Source organism: Diabrotica virgifera, chromosome 3 (genome assembly GCF_917563875.1).
Source record: "Diabrotica virgifera virgifera chromosome 3, PGI_DIABVI_V3a".
Lineage (NCBI taxonomy): Eukaryota > Metazoa > Arthropoda > Insecta > Coleoptera > Chrysomelidae > Diabrotica > Diabrotica virgifera.
Genome location: NC_065445.1, coordinates 104,529,443 through 104,555,253, shown reverse-complemented (window position 1 = coordinate 104,555,253; position 25,811 = coordinate 104,529,443). Strand labels below are relative to the sequence as shown.

Below are 25,811 nucleotides of genomic sequence, written 5' to 3'. Positions count from 1 at the left end.
TGTTGCTCACTCGTTTAAGCTATGTTTGTCGTTGTTAATTGAATTTTAACTTTTAGCAGGATAAGTTCTTCCGCTGTGTTTGCTAGATACAGATCAGGCGTCCCGCACACCGCAATGATGAGCCTACTCAATCCAACCCACGGCCGATGCACGAGCTAACCTTATCTACATCAACAATCTACCTCTTTTATCCTTTATTCAATTAACTAGTCTTAATTGCCTATACTTTATAAAATAATTTAATTATTTCAAATTTTATAATTTCTGCTTATTTTTTCCAAGCCGACTCTGTTTCTTTCAGGCTATTATAATCAGGTTTTGAAACCAATATCAACTTTTCCTTATCTTTAAAACCTAATTAGCAGAAATTTACTGATAATGATATGGCAATGTAATTTTTATTTATTTGCAGATTTTAAATTTTGAAAAAGCATGCAACGACTTACGTTTAGCTCTGCCTTTACTCCCACTGCACTACTGCACTTTAACTTTACTATTATGATAATCTACTTCTAAAATTATTTTTGTTAACACTACTAAACTTGAATTTTGCTAGGAGCTAGTTTCACTGCGTGTTTACTCTTTCCTTAGCAGGGATGTGTACTATTTAAAATATACTTCAAAGAGTAAGGGTAAGAACAGAACAAGTGGGTCGCGGTGGAGGTAGAGGTGGAGGTCGCGGTCGATGTCGACATCTATGTAAAACAAACACATTATAATGAATGGAAGCGAACAGAGCAGGTAAGTCGCGGTGGAGGTTTGGCGCGATGCCATCCAGGAGGTTTACATCGATGGTTTTGAAAATAAAATGAGTTTGTTTTACATTTTCAATTCAATTCAATTTTATTTCCAAAAAAGAATTTTGTACATTGTAATTAACAATAATATTATATTTAATATAATGCACCCACTTCAGGGAAAAAGCACACTAGGCAACTTAATACCTGTATTGTAACCTTAATCCCTGAAGGTGTACAATCTAATTGTACAATTTTAAACAGTAAGTACTTGTGGCTGGTATAATTTACATACTCTATGATTGACAAAATACAATTGAAAGTGAGAGGAGAGAAAACCTAATCGGCATGGCGCAACTATATTTACTAGAAGACAGTTTGGCTAGAAAATTAATTTTTAGAAAATGTTGAATTCAATTGTTTTAGTTAATATCATATTTTTTATGGTTCTTTTAAACTGTTTATAATTTATTATTGTTTTTATATTTTTTGGCAATAAATTAAATAGAGTTGGACCATAATAAAATAGTGATCGTTTTGTAATTGTCTTGCTGAAAAATGGAACTTTAACCAAAAGTTGTTGAGTTGTCCTTGTATACTTTTGATGTTGATTTATTTTTAACTTACTTGAATTGGAAAATACCCAAATTAATGATTGCTGTATATAAATAGATCGGACACTCATTTGTTTTAGCTCTTTATATAAAAGTGATGTGGAAAAGTTTACTTTTTTTAAATATTATTTTAAGAAGTGTATTTTGAGCTGTCTGTAAAATATGTAAGGTATTACTAAATGTACCACCCCAAACAACAATACAATATCGTATTATATATTCAATCCAAGAGTTATATAGGATACTCAAGGTTTTTTTTGAGAGAATGTCTCTTAATAAGTAAAATTTAGGCATTAAGGATCTAATTCTTTTTGCAACGTGTGCCACATGCTCACGCCATCTCAGATGCTGATCAATTATAGCTCCTAAATATTTAATAGATTTAGTTTTTTCTAAAGAGGGACATGGACATGCCTGCACACTGTTGCAATCTGAACTATGAATTTTTAAACTAATATTAGTTGGCTGATCAGACATAGTGGGAGAAAAAGTAATAAATTTAGTTTTTTTTATATTCAGACTGAGCAGATTGTGGTTAAGCCATAACTGTATCTTACTTATGCCAGATTCAGCTGACATGGATGTCTACTGCGCGGCCTACAAGGATACTTCCCTCTGATTGATCCGTTCGATGCCAAGTTGTCATTACCTGCGCTATCTGAGTTGATGCTTTTTATATAAACCCTTTTTTGTATTTAGTTTATTTTTGAATCTCTAAAGTAATTATATTCAGTAAATTTTTGAAAAATGAAGGAGGATCTGATTATTTACAGCTGACATTTCATCACTATCATCACCTGATTGACGCAATTCAAATTTCATTAAACTACATCACTTGATAGTGGTTCTAGCTCGGCTAACAGCGCAGGTAACCTCCTTGCTATGTGCTGTCTACATCGACCGCGACTTAACTAGTAGCATCCACCGCGACCTACACCTCCACCTCGACCCACTTGTTCTGTTCTTACCCTTATTTATACAAGCACTTGTCAAGGGCTTATCAAGATCAAGATAAATGGTGTAAATATAAATAAGCTCCGTTTTGCTGACGATACAATCATTATCGCTGAAAGTGAGAAAGACCTACAGACACTGCTAAACACAAATTGTGTTACTGGGGAACAGTTTGGTTTACTCAGAAACACAAAGAAAGCAAAAAACCACGGGCATCAGTACTAGGGATGGCGGTTTTTGACAAAACACCGGTTTCGGTTATACCTGTTTTTTTGCTTACGGTTTAACCTGGCGGTTATAACCGGCCAAAAAAACCGGTTTTTAGAAAAACCGGTTTTAGGTTACAATGTTACATTTACAATGCACTTTAGTTTGCGATACTCCACTCGACTCGATACTCGATATTATCAATATGATCAAAATTAGTACTATCCAAAGAACATCAATATCAATATAAATAAAACACAATTTTTAATAAAACCATTTTATTCTATTAATTATTATATTTATTTATTATTTTATTATTATTATATATTTATTGATTATTATTAAATATAATATAGCGTAAGATTAATATACACTGTGTCCGTAAAGTATGGAACAAATTCTTTTTTAGCTAAACAGAGCATTTTAAGAAATAATCCTGAAACTCGTCGATTTTTGATTTTAATTTACCGTATTTTAAAATAATATTCTAATATACAGGGTGAATTACTTTCGAGTAATGACGTCACCGTCATTTTTTTTTAATGGAACACCCCCATTTTGTCTCAATTTTCGGATTACTCTAGCTGAGCTGATTCCAAAAATGTATCACATGTGGATTTAAATTGGTACAGGGTGGACAAAAATACAATAGTTTTGTGTGGGCTCATAATATTAAATTTTAATTAATTTTTGATATTAAATTAAAATATTAAATTAAACAATATCAAAAACTAATTAAAATCAAAAATTAATTAAAATATCAAAAATACAATAAGTATTTTTGATAATATTGTTAATTTAACTAAGGCGTTACTTTATGAACACACACAAAGCTATTGTATTTTTGTCCACCCTGTACCAATTTGAATCAACATATAATACATTTTTGGAATCAGCTCAGCTAGAGTAATCCAAAAATTGAGACAAAATGGGGGTGTTCCATTTAAAAAAAATGACGGTGACGTCATTACTCGAAAGCAATTCACCCTGCATAGTAGAATATTATTTTAGAATACGGTAAATTAAAATCAAAAATCGACGTGTTTCAGGATTATTTCTTAAAATGGTCTGTTTAGCTAAAAAAGAATTTGTTCCATAATTTACGGACACAGTGTATATGTTATAGTCAAAGCCCGAATTTCAGTCACTCCTAGGTTTGACTAGGCAATCCTCAGGTCTGACTGACGGTCTTAGTCAAAGCCCGAAATAAATTACAGTTTCGACCTTTGACTAGTCAAACCTAGGAGAGACTAAGTTGGTCAGGCAAAGGTCGAAATTTAATTTTATGAAATCGGGGTTTGTCTAGTCAAACCCCGATTAGCTATTAAAATGTCGTAATTTGTTAGATTAGGTTTAAAAAAACGTCATTTTTTAATTTTAGTGTTTATTATTTTTATTTTGTCCTAATTAAAATTAAAAAATTGTGTTTATTTTCACTTGTTAAGGCATTATGGCAATTAGAGTTGCACAATACGTTAGACTTTTTACACTTATATAATTTTGAAGGGCATTTCTTATGGCAATAGCATTTTATAAAGCCTTGTCCTCCAAATTCAGAATCTTTTGTACTAATTTCTGTTATAGACAGCTTAACGTCTGAAACATCTTCGAAATTAAGAGAATTCTCTTTGCATTCTCTTATTTGATTTCTTGAAAAAAAGTGTGTTTATTGTTCCGTATTTCATACCAACTATATATAAACCGTTAATTGTTTTATCTTGTATGATACAAAAATTTTTTCGAGCAGCTCCTTTGGCTCTATCAAAGCTGGAGGTAGATATTGTTGCAGTTTTTTCGATCGAAATTGGAGGACATTTTATTCACTTAATTGTTTCATAGCATTAGCCTGGGCATGAAGACCTTCCACCGCCTTTACTTTATTTTTTTTTTAATTTTTTTCTGTCTGTGTACAATGCATGCATGTAACTTTTCTTTCAAAACCTTCATAGTATGCACCTAGTGTGCTGTCAGCGCACACAACATGTACCACCCGATTACAAATTATGCACGTATGTGCGTCAGAGCTCCCCTTTTGGCAAATACAACAAACCACATCTGAAGAAGTAATCTGAATTTTTTGACAATTTTCTTTCTCTCCTAGTGACGACGGTCCAGGGGCTTCGTTAGTATTATGATGATCCTAAGATTTTTCTCCGATCGCAATATCTTTTTTCACAGTTGACGATGACATTCCTATTCCATTTGTTTGTGCTAGAATAAAATTCATATACTTAGTCAAATCAAATTACGTGTAAATAATAATCAAACTCCGTTCGCTTCACTCAGACGCATTTTGACAGATTCAGACTAGAAAAAGGTTAAAATAAAGGAAAGGCGATTGAAGGTCTTCATGCCCAGGCTAATTCTATGCCACAATTAAGTGAAAATAAAAAATTCCTCCTAATTCGATCGGAAAAACTGTAACAATATCTAACCCCAGCTTTGATAGAGCCAAAGGAGATGCTCCAAATATTTTGGGTATAATACAAGATAAAACAATTGACGATATTATATAGAGTTTTTAGGAAATACGGAACAATAAACACACTTTTTTCAAGAAATCAAATAGGAGAATGCAAAGGGAATTTTCTTAATTTCGAAGATGTCCAGACTGTCTCTAAGAGAAATTAATACAAAAGATTCTAAATTTGGAGGACAAGACTTTATAAAATGCTACTGCAATAAGAAATTATGCTCTTCAAAATTATGTAAGAGTAAAAGATCTAACGTATTGTGCAACTATAAATGCCATAATGCCTCAACATATGAGAATAAACACTATTTTTTTTTATTTTAATTACGACAATATAAAAATAATAAACATTAAAATTAAAAAATTACGTTTTATTAAACCTAATCTAACAAATTACGACAGTTTAAAATAGCTGATCGGGGTTTGACTAGTCAAACCCCGATTTCATAAAATTAAATTTCGACTTTTGCCTGACCACCTTAGTCTCTCCTAGGTTTGACTAGTCAAAGGCCGAAACTGCAATTTATTTCGGGCTTTGACTAAGACCATCAGTCAGTCCTGAGGATTGCCTAGTCAAACCTAGGAGTGCCTGAAATTCGGGCTTTGACTATAACATATACATAGGTATTGCAATAATATACAATTTAACCGAACTATTTCAACTTATAAAAAATTTCCCAGACTCTTTCAAATGGGATTTAAAAAATAATATCAACATAAATATTTTACTTAAAAATAAAACGGATAATGCAATTTATCTTTTATTTTTACTACTATCAAAAAACATTTATCATGTATTTCTTTTAACACGTTTGTATATTTGTATAATAGGTACATTTTAACTCATTTAATACTTCCTGTATGGGTGTATGTATCGTTTTGAAAACGTAAAGAAATCCTTGGAGATTCGTATTCGTAATCGGTAATTCGATATTCATAGTCAGAACATTATTTTTGGTAATCATAAAAAGTCATTCACCCACCTTCAATGTCAAGAGTCAAGTGTGAAAAATAGATGATGTTTGCGTCTACTTCAACCAGATCACTTCTTATGTAAATATTATGATTACAAATACCTTTCAACGAAATATTATAATAAAACTTAATTGTTTCTGGCTGATGTGAGTTTGCACTTTCAGTTTGCTTCTGTATTTATAAAATAAAATTTGAACTATGGTTTTGTTTGGAATAATTACTTAAGGATAATAATTATGATTGGGATCCAAAATAATACCTAACCTAATCCTAATCACCGAAAAAACCTAACAACCGGTTTTTACTTAAAAAAAAACCGGTTATAACCGGGACAAAAAACAACCGGCAAAACCGGTTATTGCGAAGTAAAACAACCGGTTTTAGGTTAAAACCGGTAGGTTTTTCCCATCCCTAACAGTACGAATGGCAAAGGCATTACAAGGATCCAGATGAAAAATGAAGATATTGAGAAAGTGAACAAAATGAAATACTTAGGAGTCTGGATTACGGAAGATATAAATCCGAAATTAGAAATTAGATCAGAATAGAGCAATCAAGAGCAACCTATTTCATGATGAGGAAATTTCTGAGTAACCAAAGACACAATCTGAGAGTTTCACAACTTTTTCAAAAAAATGTCGAGACCAACAAAAATATCTTTTTTGCGGTTAGTGATAAGTGGAGGTGGTGATTTTAATATAAGTGGAGGAGTGAGACAGGGCTGTGTACTTTCACCATTACTATTTAAAATATACTCCAAAGAGTTATTTACACAAGTACTTATCAAGTGCTTATCAAGATCAAGATAAATGGTGGAAATATAAATAGGCTCCGTTTTGCTGACGATACAATCATTATTGCTGAAAGTGAGAAAGACCTACAGACACTACTAAACACAAATTGTGTTAAGGTGGAACAGTTTAGTTTACCCAGAAACATAAAGAAAGCAAAAAACCACGGTCATCAGTACGAATGGCAAAGTCATTACAAGGAGCCAGATAAAAAATGAAGATATTGAGAAAGTGAACAAAATGAAATACTTATAGACCAGGGCGCATCTGTAAAAATATTAGTACATTTGAAAGTTGAGAGGTGACTCATATTTTTTTGCATAAATTGCTTGAAATTAACTTATATAATAATATTTGAGTTATCCTCCTACTAAAATAGGTCCGGAACATTGTTTAAATAATCAAAATGTAAAAAAATAAAGGAAAAATTCGATTTTTTTCTTCGTTTTTTCATTATAACTTTAAAAGTATTCATTTCCGAGAAAAGTTGTACTAACATAAAAGTTGCGTAATTAAATTTTTTACAATATAGGATTGGTTAAACCCTTAAAAAATTGTCACCCTTGTTGCAAAATAGCATTAATTGCGAAAGAAACATAAAAAAACAAGTATTGGCACTTTACGTTTTTCAACCATTTATGCTACACCTAGGACTTTCATATTTCACCCAGAAAAACTTTATGATATAATAAAACAATACTGTAAATTTTATTAAGATCGGTTTAACAGATTTTGCAAAATAAATTTTGCAATCCAGCATTCGCAAGGTTGCAGGACTGAAAATAAAACAGACAGCAAGTTGAATATCTTTCTCATGTAGAAGAATACTGTACCTTTAATTTGCAATTTTCAAAATTAAAATCGGTTAACTACCACGACGTCAAGAATTTTTTAAATAAACATTAGTTTTTGGTGCTACGCGCAGGACAGCGGATACATTGGCTCTGATTGGGCATTCCAATGACCTTTGATAATGATTGATAAATTTTAATTTTTATTACATTTCGATAAAAATAAATAAATAAATTTTTTTATTGCAAAATAAAAACACATACTCTGTCCTTTGAAATAACACTATTTGTAGCAAAAACTTTCTTTGTACATATATTTTAACTTACAGAATAAAAGTTCATTATTTTTAAAAATATGAAATTGTTTAAACAATATTTCACAAACAATAATCAAATTAGTTTGATTTTTGTGGAATTAAAATATTAAAATACAACAAAATATAGAGCAAGAAAATAATATATTAGAGAAAGATTGGAAGAAATTTTGGTGGATATCAACTTGTGTGAATCGAACACCGCTGTCCTGCACGTAGCACCAAAAATTAATGTTTATTTAAAAAAATTCCTGACGTCCTGGTAATTAACCGATTTTAATTTTGCAAATTGCAAATGAAAGGTACAATATTCTTCTATATGTAAAAAAATTCAACTTGCTATCTACTTTATTTTCAGTACTGCAACATTTTAAAAAAATTAATTTTTTTTTTGCGAAAGCTGGATTTCAAAGTTTATTTTGCAAAATATGTTAAACCGATCTTAATGAAATTTACAGTATTGTTTTATTATATCATAAAGTTTTTCTGGGTGAAACATGAAGGTCCTAAGTGTAGCACAAATGGTTGAAAAACGTAAAATGCGAATACTTGTTTTTTATGGTTATTTCGCAATTATTGTTATTTTGCAACAAGGGTGACAATTTTTAAAATTTTTAACTAATTTTATATTGTAGGAGATTTAATTATGCAACTTTAATGTTAGTGCAATATTTCTTGGAAGTGAACACTTTTAAAGTTATAATAAAAAAACGAAGAAAAAAATCGAATTTTTCCTTAATTTTTTGACCTTTTAATCATTTAAACAATGTTCCGGACCTTTTTGACTGGGAGGATAACTTAATTATTATTATATGAATTATTTCCAAGCAATTTCTGCAAAAAATATGAGTTACCTCTCAACGTCCATCTCAAAACAGATGCGCCCTGGACTATTAGGAGTCTGGATTACGGAAGATATAAATCCGAAATAAGAAATTAGATCAGAATAGAGCAATCAAGAGCAACCTTTTTGATGATGAGGAAATTTTTGAGTAGCTAAAGACACAATCTGGACTATTAATGTTAGCTTAATGAGAAAGCTGGAAGCTCTTGAGATGTGGCTTTTTAGGAAAATTTTGAAAATACCATGGACCGATCATATTACGAACAAAATGGTGTTGCACAGAATGGGAAGAGACAGAGAACTTTTCACCACCATTCATCATCATCATCATCAGTCCATAGTCGTCCAATGCTGAACATAGGCCTCCTCGAAAAACTTCCATTCAGATCTATCTTGCGCTGCTGCAATCCAGTTGGTACAAATCCTCTTTATATCGTAAGTTCATCTTGTGGGTGGTCTTCCCCGGTTTTGTTTATCAGCTCTCGGTCTCCACTCTAAGATTTTCTCCATTTAATTTTGGCTATATGTTTTACAGTCTTCTACACCACTTCTTCCACGAATTTCTTCGTTTCTTACCCTCTCTCTTAACGTTATGTCCAACAATGATATTTCCATTCTACGTTGCGTCACTTGTAGTTTTTGTACAGATGTCCTTGTTAGAGTAAGTGTCTCTGCGCCATATGTAAGAACAGGCAAGACACATTAATTAAAGGCTCTTCTTTTTAAGCTGATGGGTATATAACCTTTAAAAATATCACGGAGTCTTCCATACGCTGCCCATCCCAGAGTTATTTTTCTTAGCAGCTCAGCCGTCTTTGCTAAGTTTTTACAATATGTCTAAGGTATATGTAGCTGTCAACAACTTCAGGTTTCTACGCTCAGCAACATTTTTCGCACTTTTAGTTATATTGGCCAATTATATTAGTCCTGGTTACTGGATAATTGTCAAGGCCATAGTCCAAAAATATAATAAAAAGAAAAAATAAGCTTCAGGTTATGTTATTAAAACGTAAACAATTGTATGTAGTAAATAAAATTAGTTATTAAAATGCATTACTGCAAGCAAAATACAATTAATTAAATTTACCTTTATATAATAATTGCATATCGCTAGTAGACAGTAGATATGAAATATACGTCAATTTGACAACTTCAGTTGACAGTTATGAATTATTTAAGAAAGTTGCAAGATTTCTCCGCTATTCGCGCACGATCGTTTCTCGTATCCCCTCAAAGTACTTGCACACCGCGAATATGATCAAACCATGCTAATTTTTCCCCTTTATTGTGTAAAATTCCGGTTTAATTTTAAGGATTTTATTTCTTCATTTTTCAGTTTGTCTATCCTTCTTACTCTTATTGTCCTTCTTTATCATAGCTGCTGCTTGTATTCTACTCTGGTGTCTTCTGTTTAAGATCCAGTTTTCTGTTCGATATATTAACGTTAGCCTATATATTGTTTTATATAATATCATCTTCGTTTTCATTGATACTTCTTTGTTATTGAGGAATTCTCTATTTACATCTTGGAATATTTTTCCTATACTGTTTAATGCGTTGCTGTGATCGTCCTCGTCCTCGAAGCTTCCTCTGTTATTTATTACTATTCCCAACTTGTATATGTTTGTTTTATTTTTTGTTCATCTATCACCACTTTAATTTGGTCATCGGTCTCGTTTTCCTTGTTATTTTCTGAATTTTGTATCTTTCGTATTTTTGTTACATTTTGTGTTGTAAATATTCTTTTCACAGTTTCTTCTTTTCTTTTATTTCAATTTTTACCTCCTTATTTCACCATGGTATCGATTGGTCTTGTTTATTATTTATTGCGGTCCCATATACTAGTTTTGCTGTATTTATCATAGCAGTTTTAAAATTTCCTCAATCTTCTACTATTTCTCCTTCTTTTTCCATTTGTTCTCTAACTCCTTAAATATGATTTTCGTTGTTTCATACATTATTTTTTGTATTTTGATTACATTCTTTTAGTTCTTTGGCACGCATATGGGTCACATTACCCGCACCTATGCACACCAATGGTGAATATAAAATTCTTAATTGCATGTCAAAAATGCGCAATAGCTACTACCTCTTAAAACTCACCAAATGCCATTTGCATTTGTCAACCGGTTTTAGAGCAATAAATAAATCGTCAGTTTGTAAGAAAAATTATTTCAACACCCCTTATCTCGGAAACGAAGCATTTGCCGACAGAAGGTTATAAATCATAGTGTCACCCTCTATTGATGAAAAGCATGGCTAGTTGTTAAAGTACCTAACTTTTTTATTATTTAACGTAAGCGAATGAGTCAAAAAACGGAATGTTTAGAAAATCTGAGGCCATATTTGGGTTTTAATTTCAGTATTTTATAAATGCTAGAATATTCTACAGGTTGTCGTGAACTTTGGGGAAAAACACAGTTTAATTGGTACACCCTGAATACAATAAAAATTTATCTCTTTAGCAACACTATTATTACAGCGATATTGTTAAAGAATAAGCCTCTAACATATTACCAAAGAACGGCAGTTCTCGCTAGTGGCGCACACCTACACTTCCTACACGCGATACTATATATACACGAAATTTTCGATTTTCTAAATCTGACTGAATTGAAAATTGGGCCAACTCCCATCTTAAAGTTCAGGAAAAGACTAACCCATTCATATGTCAACCATCCATTTTGGTCCAAGGTGTGGATTTTACGGTCCTTCCTATTTAGAGTCTGTTTTTCGTTCTCGTCCTCAAAACTCCCAAAAACTTCGAAAATTTAACTCCGACCTTTGAGGCTTCTAATAGAAGCGATCATTACCTTTCCAACGCATGTCTAACTTTTAAAATCGGTTATACCGTTCAAAATTTACCGAGCTCAGAAATATGAGTCAATTTTTATTTAAAAAAGGGAAAATGTTTGTGGATATGTATGTATGTGTGTGGAAAAGTTAAACCGATCTGAATTTTTTTTCTCTGTTTGAAGAGGGGGTGAGGGCCGATTCAGAACCGGTGTAGTTTGTGAGTTTTGACTACCTATAAGTTAGCTATAGGACTTGGTAAGTACAAAACGGCATATTTTTTAGCGGTATATATCTTCGGTTCAAGAAGAGACAGGAGAACAGTAAATACACCAAATCAATAGCGTTGAGTTAAGATTTCAAATGGTGTCTAAGCTGTCAGGATCAGACATACACACGGCTCAGTATAGCCGAAAAGCTGAAAAACTAAACTTTGAAAATTTTGTGTTTTCGACAATTACTCAAAATTTCAACCTACGAATTACGCCAATAACTGAGCGTTTGTAGAAGGACTCTAGACGAATCTAATGGTGTATACCCTGTAAACGGGAAAATTCGAATGGTTAAGTTACAGGCTTCATAAATATGATTAAATCTATTTTTTATGGGAGAAACGGTTTTTCAAGCTCAATAATTCCTGTAATAACTTTAGTTATCATACTTGACCTTAGATGCATAAAATACTACTTGTCAATAGGTTTCAAACTCATGTTTAGTGAACAAAACCGGTTAAGCCGTTTATAAGTTATTAAGGTACAAAACTATAATCCAATTAACGATTATTCCCTAAATAGTTTATGTAGTTGTAGTGGTTACGACGCTAATTTGATCTGGCAACGGGCAATCCGAGTTCATTTACCGGCCATCCCAATATTTTTTTCAATCTATTTCGAATAGAAAAAAAAATCTAGTGTACATTCGATGGACACTAGATCATTTGGGAGATAATGCGACAAAGGCGACCATTTATAAAGCTTAACGTGTAATCGAGAAACGTTGCATTCAACTATATACATTTAATTTATAAATAACTTTGAAAAACTCCTCATACAAGAATAAAAAACCGCTAAACGCCGTAAAAATGAGTGGCGCATACAATATTCCAGCTACAAAAGATCTGATATGAATATTACGTGGCGCGAAAATGTATTTTAATTTTGATGGAAAACAAAATTGTAGTTTTATTTTAAAAGATTTTTTCATAATATTTGCTAAATTTGAAGTAAACGCCCCACAATGAGTTTCAAAATTCAAACTGTATCAAAGTTACTCTTTTGTGGCGCGTTTTACTTCAAATTGGGCAAATATTATGAAAAAATGTTTTAAAATAAAACTAAAATTTTGTTTTCCATCAAAATAAAAATACATTTTCGCGCCACGTAATATTCATATCAGATCTTTTGTAGCTGGAATATTGTATGCGCCACTCATTTTTACGGCGTTTAGCGGTTTTTTATTCTTGTTAAAAAATACTTAAATCGGACAAAGACCATTTTTAAGGTGGTGCGTTAATTTCTTGGAGTAGTTTATATTAGAGTGGTAGTTTGAGAGTAAAACCATCAAATAGAAGTATTGTTCTGAAAAAATTTCCCCAACATTTCGCTAGGTTGGCTATTACGTCAGTGTAAGAAAATAAAATTTTCAAAATAGATTTTAAACACAATAAAATTATTATTAGCTTTACACAATGTGATTGTTGATGCGCTTGTACATTTTAATCTAAAAATGTAGAAATAATATTAATTTTAATATTTCTATAATGTAAATTTCAAATTTGTACTACTTATAGTCCGTCTCACCTTGACTTTACAGTATAGGGAACACAGGCAATGAAGTTTATGAGATTTTATCAAAAAGAATTTGTAATGGAACATTAGAGAGATTAAATTAAAACTGTTTTAGAAAGGCAATCTACAATTTTATAATTCATTGCCTATGTTCCCTATATTGTAAAGTCAAGGTGGGACAGACTCCTATCCTTTATTTGATTGTCCTGAAATAGGGCGAGTTCCAAAATTATCTTTGCACGATTCATATTGCAAATACAAAATAAAATATTGTTACAATATAGAATAATGCTATAAAATAATGCTAAAATATATTAAACACGGTGATCGCACGATGAGAGAATATCTCACGAGAAGCGCACCGACTTAACAATCGGGTCATACTAAGTCAACTGAAACACCATCTGAGCAGACGAGTCTATTCGATTTAACGATAATTAGGAGACTAGAAGGAACTACAACATGTTTAATTTACCAGGGAAAAAGTTGTGTGCAACATGTATGCTGAAACCGTGAGAGAAAATCTCATATAGCGAAAAATGCCGGGTTAATACAATTCACTCTTTTTTATTACGAAGTAACAACAATTTTAGTTTTAAAAAAATTATTTTGACAAAATAAGCTTATAATAGTATTACATAATTCGCAAATATTGTACGGCTATTTTTTTTCTGTCTTTATACTGCAAATTACGTGTAGTAAAATTCTCACTGGTATGGATATGTAAACTTTACTTGACAATGTCATCATTAACTTTAAAGATGGCTTTTGAATGTTCTTGGATAACTGTCACTTATATAATCAATTGCCTTAATTATTATTTCAGTTAATTAATATGATTATTTTATTCATAGGAGATTCTGACCAATAGAAAGCTACAGAAATCTGAATTAAATCGATAATTTTTGATAATTGCCCGTCGTTAAGTATATTACGTCAGATGCCCTTCGTTGCTACGAAAAAATACATTCAGTGACATTAATGACAATTAATGTTTTAAAAATTATAAAAGTGATGACTTTCAATCGTCAAATATTTATAAAAACTTTGTGTTTAATTGTACTAATTTGTACTTACATAAATAAATTACAATAAAATTTTGGTTCTGAACAGTTTTATTCATGAAATAATCGCAACAAATTGCACTCGAACTCTAAAATTAATATAGAATTTTAGAGCCCTTGTGCAATTACTACTGATAATTTTTCACTAACTATGTATTCAGTGATTGTAATAATTTATCTACTATACAACAAAAACTAATAATCAATCAAGAAAGGAGGAAAAGTGATAAAGTGATTTTTAATAATATATTGTTACTATGAAACGCTTACAATTTTGAACATCTTTAACAACAAAATACTTGGATCACTGAATATATTCTGGTGTATTCTCTGCTTTGAATCTTCCATAAATAATAAACAATAAATAACTTTTTATTAAGTTCACGTCTTAAATTAATTATTTATCAAATACACTATCAATATTATTTAACAACTCAAAATATTCCCGGTGCCATGTCAAATATTTAAAATTGTCCCTGATTGTCACTGTCTGACTGACAATATGCTGACAATATTCTATCCGACTGAGTGCGTTGTATGACAAAGATAGATTTGGAAAAAATTACTACGGACATTGTGTTCAATTTTTTCGAATCCTTAAAAAACCAATAAATATTTTTGAAAAATTTAAACGCAGAATGAAAACATTATTACCTAGGGCCGAACGTCCCTTAGAATAAATAAAAAGTTTATTTTGAATGAGATATTTGAAATTAAAAATCACACTAAATTTTCTCTTAGTTTTTCACCACTGTAACTTATTAAAATATATATTATAGAAGTTCTCAGGGACTTTTGGCCCTCGCTAATAATGTAATCTTTCATCCTGCGTTTAAATTTTTCAAAAATACTTATTAGTTTTCTCAGGATTCGAAAAAAATGAATCCCATTTGAATAGCATTGGAGCAGAAACTACGTACCCATCCCCTTAAGCAAAAATTATGGCTAATTCTCAGTAAAAATAGTCCATAAGTCAAATAAAAGATTTATTCTTTTTCTCATGATCATCTTTCAGTGCGTCACAGTTTTTCGATTTCTCTCTAACGCATTAAATTGTATGTGACAGAAAAAAAGGCACGTCTGGGATTACTTCGGTAATTATTCTAGTTCGGTGATTATTCTAGTTGTCGATAGATGGCGCCATAATCAAAAAAGAATTATTTATTAAATAAAATAATAATATTATCAATATAATCTGTACAATTTATAAGACTATACAAATGAAAGAAAATACCATTTTATAAATGCAATAGACACAATTGATTTGGTTTTATTCCAAATTGAAAATAAAATTTGACAACTGTCAGATTTAACTAAAATGTCACGTTAGAATAAATGTCATAAATGTGTATTATCACGGACTTACCTTTTTTTCTATAATTTGTGACGCACTGAAAAATGTTCATAAAAAGGAGAATACATTACAATTTTTTGTATAACCCAAACAAAATATCTAAAATACGTTTGAATTTTAGTTGCTACTTGAAGACTACAGAAAAACATATTTTAATTGAATAAATAAATTAAATGTTATAATTTTTATTTTGTCTTATTTTCTAACCATTTTTTTTTGTTTTAGGTTCTTGATTTAAGTGAAAATAAAATAGCACACCTACATCCAATTATTTTTACATCTTTACCTAATCTTGAAATACTGGATATAAGTGGAAACTTTCTAATAGATCTCCGTGTGGAAATTATACGACCACTACCTAATTTAAGGCTTTTAGTGGCCGATGGAAATAGCTTACAGTGCTCCGATATATCCTTTAGATTCCTAAGACGTTACATTAAGGAAAACGATATAACATATGTCGGACCTTGTAAAAAGAAGCAGAGATTAAGACCAAAACCAACAGAACCCGCTCATTTTGAACGAATGGAAATGACAAAATTTGAAGAGAAAATAAGTGATAAATATAGAGGTGATAACGAAGTTAATGATGGCAGAAAAAATGATAACAAACCTAATCAAGATAGAGCGGAAGACAAAAAGTCATTCACTAAAACATCAGATGATGACGATGATAATGATGGAGATAATGAGGAAAATGATGTCGGACCAAAGGATAACAATGGAAAAGAAAGAATCACAAAATTGCCGAAGAAGCATAATCAAGATAAAACGGAAAGCAGAAAATCTTTCACTGCACCATTAGATGATGACGATGAGAATGATGGAGATAATGAAGAAAGCGATGTCAAACCAACGGATAACGATAGAAAAGAAATAATCACAAAATTACCGAATAGCCACAATCGAGATAAAATGGAAAACAGAAAGTCATTCACTGAACCATTAGACGAAGATGCTGAAAATGATGAAGATAATGAAGCTAACGATATGCAAAATAAAAACAACGAAGCAGAAACTGTAACAAAACCATCCCATAAAAGTAATAAACAGAAGAATAACGAAGAAACCGATGAAGATGAGATTGTAGTTCCTGTACATCCGAGAAAACCAAATAAAAATCACAAGAAAACCACTCAAAAGAACGGCTGGATGGTAGATGACAATGAAGAAAATAAAAAAGCTGATAATAGCAAACCAAATATTAAATATGTTGAAGTTTGCAATAATAAAACTGCGAAACAAACAAAAAATGCAGAGGATCTATTTAAAAATAAATTAGACAAAATGGCTATGAAAGTAATCCAAATTTCTCCATCAGGATTTGTAGTACTTAGCATGTTGCTTGGAGTAATGGTTGGTAAGTCATATTATGTATCAAATTTAATAATAATTATAATATATACAGAGTGAGTTTTATATAATATGAAACGCCCCCATTATCTCAGAAACGGCTTGCAAGACTTTTGTATATTTTGATGGGTAAACGTCTTCTAATGCGGCCGATAATAAAATATATTGTTATTTACATTGTTGTTAGACCTTCCATTTTTTCTGGAAATCTAATAAATTTTCTTATTTCAAATGGAACACCCTGAACACCTAAAAAAAATTAAATCAAATTATAAAAATTAATTTTTTCGGCTCGGGTAGATTTTATAGGCACTTTTCAGTTTTAAATTTTTTATAACTCGATAACGATCAATAGAGCAAATTACAAAAGACCTTTTGTTGTTCTCAATGATTCAAAGAACCAAAACTATTGTATGTCCGGGTCGAAAAAATTGATTTTTATAATTTGTTTTAAAATGTTTTTAAAATAAATGTAGCAATAACTGCGAAATCACGGCATTCGGGTAGGTATAGGGAATATAACATGAAAAATTATCAGTATTTCAAGGTTTTCAAATCACAAAAAATATACAGTGTACCCCATTTAAAATAAGAAAAGTTCATTAAATTTTCAGAAAAAGCGGAAGATCTGACAACAATATAATTACCGCTACATTATCGGCCGCGTTAGAAGACGCTTACCCACCAAAATCTATAAAAATCGTGCAAGCTGTTTATGAGATAATTGAGGACTTGCTTGCATAAAACTCACTCTGTATAGTTAAATTTTCTAAAATAGGTATCTACCATATTATTTTTTTATTTTTATGTCAGTCATATGTTTTACAATATCCTATAATAGGCCAGGAGCTGAAGCTTTTCACCTCTCAATTTTTACAGAATGGATCGATTTGTTTGAAAATTTGAGAATAAGTACATAGTAAAGTAGTGGATAGTAAAAGGATCAAAATCTATATGATTCCGAAAGGCGCTTTAACCATGGGGGTGGTGGCCACTCCATCTCGGGGGTGGAAATTTTTTATTATATTTTTTAGCGCAAAAGTTGATCAAACAATACATTGTAAGCAAAAAATATTTTATACATTTTTTTGATAAAATTAATAGTTTTCGATTTATTCGCTATCGAAAGTGTTAGTTTTGTATAGGAAAAATCAATGTTTTTCTATATACCTACTCATTTACGATTCACTCAATTTTTGCTATAGAAAAATTTTTTTCAAACTAAGTTCTTGGGAATTAAATAACCTACAATTTTATATTAAAACATTTTAAAACAAACTACAAAAATTTGTTATTCGCTTTTAACTCCAGTTTTTTAAAAACTAACCATTCTAAGCCAGTTAAACTTCTATAATCTATTAATAATACATAAATAAATAAAAATTAATAAGGCCATTGACTAAAAACACCGCTAACTTATAATATTATGCTTCCAATTGGATTTCTCCTTTTTTCTTCAAAAAATTATATTGATTTTTTCACCGTAATGTTTTATTTTTTATCTTAGAAAGTTCGGTAAAAAGCAGTTTTGTAGGGTTTTACAAGATCTATAAGTTTATTAATATTAAATCTTTTTAAAATTCTCAGTCGCAACAAGAGCTGACTTTGAAAGGGTTGGTAAAGGTGGTTTTTAAGTGTTATTACAAGTTTTAATTGTCAATAGCTCACTCAATTCTTGTTGTAGAAAAAATTTTTGCAAACAAGTTTCTTGGCAATTAAATAAGCTACAATTTTATATTTAAACATTTTTTCATATCTCTGATCCTAATCTTGCTATTCTGAAGGAAAGGCCATTTTTTCCAAACTACAAAAACTTCGTTATTCGTTTTAACTTCATTTTTTTACACTAATCATTCTAAGCCGGTCAAACTTCTAGAACCTATCAATAATACATAAATAAAAAAGACCAAATAAGGTCAATGAATAATTTTAATTAGGGTGGTGATTAGGGGGTTGCTTGCGATCACTTTTTCGCTGAAAAAAATAGGGACTGACATTACTTTCTTTATAAGTCACTTAATTTTTGAGCTAGAGACTTTTATTTTATTTCTGGAGATAGATATTTTTAAGTACTTTCAATTAGTTTAAACAAATTGTCCTCGAAAAATGCATAGTTTTCCCGTCTTTTGACTTTTGAAACTACAATATTTAGCAATTGAAGAAGAATAGCCAACATATAATAAAGTATAGCTCGATTACTATTGGTCTTAAAGAAAATTTAAAAAAAACGGTTTTGTTTATTTTTTCAAAGGGTATATTTTTGTTAAGTAAAGATGTTTTGTTAAGACGAAAACTTTTGGAGTTATTAGCAGAAAACTTATTAAAAACATTGATTTTTTCGATATAAAACTAACACGTTCGATAGCGAATAAATCGAAAACTATTAATTTTATCAAAAAAATGTATAGAACGTTTTTTACTTAGAAATACTTACTTAGAATTATCGTTTTTACCAACTTTTGCAATTAAAATATAATAAAAAATTTACACCCCCGAGATGGGGTGGCAACCACCCCCATGGTTAAAGCGCCTTTCGGAATCATATAGATTTTGATCCTTGGACTATCCACTACTTATTCTTAAATTTTAAAGCAAATCGATCCATTTTGTAAAAATTGCGAGTTTTTGTCTTATTTTAAGCTTCATTTCTTGGACTATAACTAAACATGTTTTTAATAATTAAGTGTGTTTGTTTATTCTTAAGGTCGGTTCAGTTGGTTTTCTTCCTCTATACTTTATTTTCGATTTTAAAAACTCTCAGTTAATTACTTTAATCGATTTAGTTTTTAAATTATTTTTCTTATGGAGCCATTACAGCTATTTTTGTTTTTAATACTACCGCCTTGAATTGCTCAATGGAGGTTGAGGTGAGCCAAGCCATTCACAGATGTTCTTTAATCATGTAATTCTTCGTATTCCTCTCGATATATTTCCCTCTATTTTACCTTGTATCATCAGCTGGGGGGTATATCTTTCTTCTCTAATTACATGACCAAAATTTTCTGATTTTCTTTTCTGGGTGGTAAGTATTGAAGCCGGCAATGGGATAAGACAGGGAGGTTACCTGAGTTCTCTATTGTTCAACCTGATCATGGACGAAATAACAAAAAAAAACTTCTTCTTCTTCTTCTTGTTATACTTGTTGTAGATCTGTCGATCTGTTAATTCCGACGTTGAAGTATTTCTTGAGAGGTAGACTGCCAGTTATCTCTCCATCTTTTTGGTGGTCTCCCCGGTGGACGCTTGCCTGCTGGTTTTCCTTCTAGAGCAATTCTTGGTAGTCTGTGCTCCTCCATTCTTTTTACATGACTGAACCATTCTCTTCGTCTTTGCCTGGCCCATCTGACTACATCTTGCACGCCAAATTGTTCCCTGATGATGTTGTTTCGTATTCTATCTCTTCTTGTCTTCCCTGCTATTGCGCTTAGTGTCTTCATTTCGGCTGTTCGTAGCATGTTTTTGATTTTATTGGTGTCTTCTCTTGATTCAATGCCATAAGTCATATCAGGTCTGACGCAAGTTTTATAAATTCTAACTTTGCTGTCCATTCTCATATATGGGTTATAGCAGACCACATCTCTCAAACATCCGGACAAGACAGCGGCCTTGTTAATTTGTCCTCTTAGGTCTCTGGCTGGGTCATGATAGCTTGATAACTCTACACCTAGATATTTGAACTGGTTTAGCTGTTCTATTGATTTTCCCTCTACCACTAGCTTGCATCTAATTGGGTCTTTCGCAATGGTAATGCATTTTGTTTTCTGCATGGGTATGTTCATGTTGAATCGTCGACATGCTTGATAGAATCGATAAAGTTTTCTTTGTAGGTCATCCTCGTCCTCTGCAATCAGGGCTGCATCATCGGCATAGCACACTATACTGATTCTACTGCGGCCGAGTCTGTATCCTAGTTGTAGCGATTCCACATCTTCTATTATTTCATCCATTAGCATATTGAATAGAAATGGACTGAGGCTGTCTCCTCGCCTGATTCCTCCTGGTGTTGGTATATTGGCCGTAGTGGTGTCGTTTGTTTTAATTTTTGTCATGTCGTTATTGTTCATTTGTTTTATGACTTTAACAATGTTTGCCGGTATCCTTTTTTGCTTAATTGTCTTTATTATATTGCTAAGTCTGACTCTGTCAAATGCTTTCGTTAGGTCTACGAAACAAATATATGTAGGTTTGTTATATTCTGTCGACTTCTCTTTCACTTGTTTCATGACAAATATTGCGTCCGTCGTCGACCTGTCCTTCCTGAATCCTTGCTGTTCTTCTCTGTTCTTTATCTGTGATTCCAATTTATCCTTGAGTATGCCTGTGAATAACTTCATTGTCGTATTTAAGAGAGGTATTCCTCTGTAGTTGTCCGGGCATGATCTTTGCCATTTCTTAAAAATCGGTATTGCGATACTGGTGTGCCAATTTTGTGGTATCTCTGCTCTGTCTAAGATTTTGTTAAACAATGTTGTGAGATAATTAGTGAGTTTCTGACCGCCGTATTTCAGCAGTTCGTTCGGTATTCCATCAGTACCTGGCGATCGCATATTCTTTAAGATCTTCATTCTCGCTTCTACTTCAGTTTCTTTGGTGATATACCTGTCTTTTGTATTGTAATCGTGTTCGTCATTGGCGTCTTCACCTTGTAGAGTTCTCTGAAATATTTTTCCCATGTCTCAGTTGGTATCCCCTTTTTCTGTACAAATTGAGTTACTGGTTTTTTTCTGTTTTTTAGCATTTTCCAAACTTTCCTCTGTGCGCCATAGATGTCGTGATCCATGTCATTGTGAACTTGATCCAATGCTCTATTTTTATTGCTCTTATTCGTGAATTTATTCTGTTTCTTGTTTCTATATAGATCGCGCTTTGTTCCTGCGTTCCAGTCCTTTTGTAACGCAGATAGCATTTTCTATTTTGTTCTGCGAGTTCTTTGACTTCTTGACAAAACCATGGTTTGTTGTTTCTTATTGCGCTGGTGTTTGTTTTTCTTTTGCCGATAGACTCTTCCGCAGCCTGCTGGATGTAGTTTTTAATTTAATTCCAGCATTCTTCTACTTCACAGTTGTGCATGTTAATGTTTTCCAATTTGCTTGTGAGCCTGCTTTCATACAATCTTTTTGTGCTCTCTGAGGTTATTGATTCTATATTGTATCTCTCGATGTATGTGGGGGATTTTTTGATTTTAATTGGTCGTTCTATCTGTATTTTACATAAAACCAAGTTATGATCTGTTTCAGTGTTAGCTGAGGTTAGGGCTCTAACATCTAGTAACTGTGTTGGGGCGAAAGCTCTGTTATTCATAGTAATTATGTAGTCTATGATTGATTTTTGGCCTCTGGTGTTGCAAAACGTGTATTTGTGTTGTTATTTATGTGGGAAGTACGTGCTGTTAATCCTCATCTCGTTTCTGGCACAAAAATCAATCAGGAATTCTCCGTTCCCGTTGATGGTGTCTTCGTTGAATTTTTGTTTTACGCCTGGCAGGATATCGTTACCTATTCTGGCATTAAGGTCGCCGAAAATCACTACTTTTTGGTTGCCATTAATCTTGCTGATAGTTTCGTGTAGTGTATTGTAAAACATTTCTGTTTCTTCGATGGATTTAGAGATGTCTGGAGCGTAGGTGCTTATTAGGTTGATATTAGTGGTATGATTAAGCTTTAATGATACATATAGAATTCTATCACTAAGGTATTCTATTTGTTCAATACTGTTCATGTATTTCTTATGTAGTATGATGCCTACGCCTAAGTGTGCTCTGTGGTGTTTAGGAAAAAAGGATACCAAATGGGAGAAAGTATGGTGTGTCTAATTTGATGCTTTAGAATATACCTCCCACGATGTATGAGGATTTCTATTCAATTTCGATTTCTTAAGCTGCTACAGTATTACGCTTTCACGAGTTAACAAAAAGCAGTTTAAAAAAATTAATACTAAAAGAAATGTTACAATAATAATTGTACATGTAATACTTATCAATAACAAAGCTCTAAATAACGTTTGAGTTAAATTATACCATTTTGGTGGGTTTATTTGATGAGGGTTTCAACTCGATTTCACTTCTTGTTGGACAATTTTCTCTTTTTTTTTTCAATCAACAAGTAATCTGATACTGACTTGAACTCTTACAAATGTTTATACTTGCACTCCTTGCAAGACATAATTAAATGTTTTGACTAAAGTTGTTTTTAAATGCTTAAGTTAATTATTGCTACAAAATCAAATTTCAACAAAAATTTTGTTTGTTCCAGGTGTGATTGCTAGCAATACGGGCAAATCAGGAGATTTAAAAAAACGTATCAAACAATTGAACGATGCACTCGAAAAGGTTCAACAAAAATATTTTCCTAATGCAAAAAATCCATTCAAAAAGGGTGGAGGTGGTAATAATGAAAATCTACCCAAAGATGATGTAAAAGAAGAGGCACCAAAAGAAAAAAAAGATCCCCAATTTTCGACACCCCCAAAACCTAAGAAGAAAGATTCAGTCGAATTAAATATCCAGTCTGACTGTTCGGATTGCCTGGATGATCTAGCTAAGTTTAAACCACGTCCTAAAAGTAGGAGAATTCCAGAGCAACAATCATTATTAGATGAAGAAGAGCCACCATTGGGTTCGACTCCAGCTATGAGCAAAAGAATACCTCCACAGAGGATTCAGCGGTCTCCGAGAGATTCTGGATCTGAATTGGATGAAACCTTAAAACCTACAGCATTTCCTCCAAGAAGAGACCGCAGTTTAGGAAAATCAGATAAGTCTGATTCAGAAAATTCTGACTCCAAACCTATATATAAACCTGGTAGACGAAGGGGTCAAAGCAAAGGAAAATCAGATAAGTCTGATTCAGGAAATTCGGACTCCTGGCCGAAATCTAAGCCTGGTAGAAGAAGAGGTCAAAGCAAAGGAAAATCAGATGAGTCGGATAACGAAGATATTGCTTTAAAACCAAGATCGAGATCTGGAAGTCCTTTAAAACCAAGATCGAGATCTGGAAGTCCAAAAGGTAGACAACGCGAACAGGGACCAAGTTTCGGCGACCAACAGAAACTTGAAGGTTGGGGAAAGGAAAGTGAAGGGGACAAATAAATGTTAAATTATTCGTTTAAATACGATTATTTTATATACTTATTTAAAATTCATGCCTATTATTTAGGTTAACTGAAGAGCTACCATGACAATTTAACTGAGAGAGACGAAAGCTATCATGATAATATTATAGTTTAGATTAACTTTGTAAATTTGTAAATTTTTTTAAATTAACTTTGCTAATTGGCTCTGCCAAAGGCATTTTTTAGAAAAAACAAAAAAAACTTTGTAATATTTAATTATTTTAAAGATAATTTTTTAAAGAAATATTTTTAATTATATTTTAAATTTTATTGTTGAAGCACTGTCTGTTGTTATTATATTTTTATTTCTATTTTTATTTTAAATAAATTGTATTTGAGTTTAATTGTGTAGTTTTTTTATTTTTCTTTTACGTAAAGTTGAAGATTTGCAATTTTTTAGATTATTATAAGTAGGTATTTAGTGCCGTCCCTGAAGGTGGATATGAGCTATTACCTCCGATTTCATTGAACCTACATCGATTTTCATGAAAATTGGTGAGTGGTTAGAGGATACCTCAAGGAACAAAGGTGACATGGTGCTAACTTGCGCTTTTATCCTGGGGTGGATGCCACCCCTTTTCGGGGATGAAAATTATGTTATTAAAAATAACCCCATAAACCAATATAGGGAAAAATTCTAAGCAAAATCTTTTATATCAAGTTTTTAAAATAAATGAATACTTTTTGAGTTATTAAAGATCAAAAATATTAATTTTTCATGGAAAAAATGCATGTTTTAAAGCGGTTTTTCATAAATAACTCAAAAACTATAAGATTTTACAAAAAAGTTACAGTTACCAAAATTGAAGCTAATAAAATGCAAAATAAATTTCTTGACCGAAAATCTTTTATTATTAACGTAAAGTGAGTTACAGATAACTGAATGTATATTTTTTTCGGATAGTACTCAAATCTAAGTATTCAAGCTTAAGTAACGGGAAAACGATGCATTTATAACATATACTTTCTAAATATTTGTCAAAGCACTCAGAAATATCTATCAAATGAGCTGCTGAAGAAGATGATACCATTAAATTTTATTCTCCAAAAATGTTTAAAAATTTATGCTACAAAAATTTTTCAAAAAAAAAAATTTATTGTTTATTTTTTAGAATAACTTTGTTCATTTTTATGATATCAGGTTTGTCTAATTACTATTTAAACCGTAATTTCAACCGCTTTAAAATAATATGAATCTTAATCATTTAGATCCCTTAGTTTTTTAAAATTAAAGGTTAAAGAGCCCCTATTACATGGCTCTCTCCGTAAAATTAAGGCTTTAAACGTTTCTCGGTTATGTCTAACATAAAGATGTTACAAGGAATAATAAACCAGTAAAACATTTGTTAAAGAAAAAACTAAAATTTGGTTTTATATCATTTTGTACGTATATAGAGTATTTTTGGAGTTTTATCAAAAGAAAATGAAAATTACGAAAATTTGAAATCTGAAATTTTTTTTAAATCATACTTTTTTCAAAAATATGCACTCTAAACCAGTCAAATTTTTTGAAATCATTACTTACACTAAACTAAAGAAAGCATTATAGGGATTACTGTAAATTTTAACTTTTGTGGAAATGGCACATGTTTTACTTTTCACTTTTTCCTAAAAAAATCGAAACTATTCTCTTATTTTCATCAAAACTTG

General features: G+C 31.5%; 1 protein-coding gene across 1 annotated transcript in view; it reads left to right on the top strand.

Moving 5' to 3' along the window:
• The window catches only part of LOC114341663 (dentin sialophosphoprotein), a 44,344-nt gene extending 19,839 nt beyond the window's left edge, over nucleotides 1–24,505 (top strand). The window contains exons 3-4 of the mRNA XM_028292469.2: nucleotides 15,924–17,058; nucleotides 23,303–24,505. Of these exons, the coding sequence (XP_028148270.2) occupies nucleotides 15,924–17,058; nucleotides 23,303–24,138 (1,971 nt within the window). The 3' untranslated portion in view covers nucleotides 24,139–24,505. The remainder of the gene's footprint in view (nucleotides 1–15,923; nucleotides 17,059–23,302) is intronic.
• The last annotated feature ends 1,306 nt before the right edge of the window (nucleotides 24,506–25,811 follow it).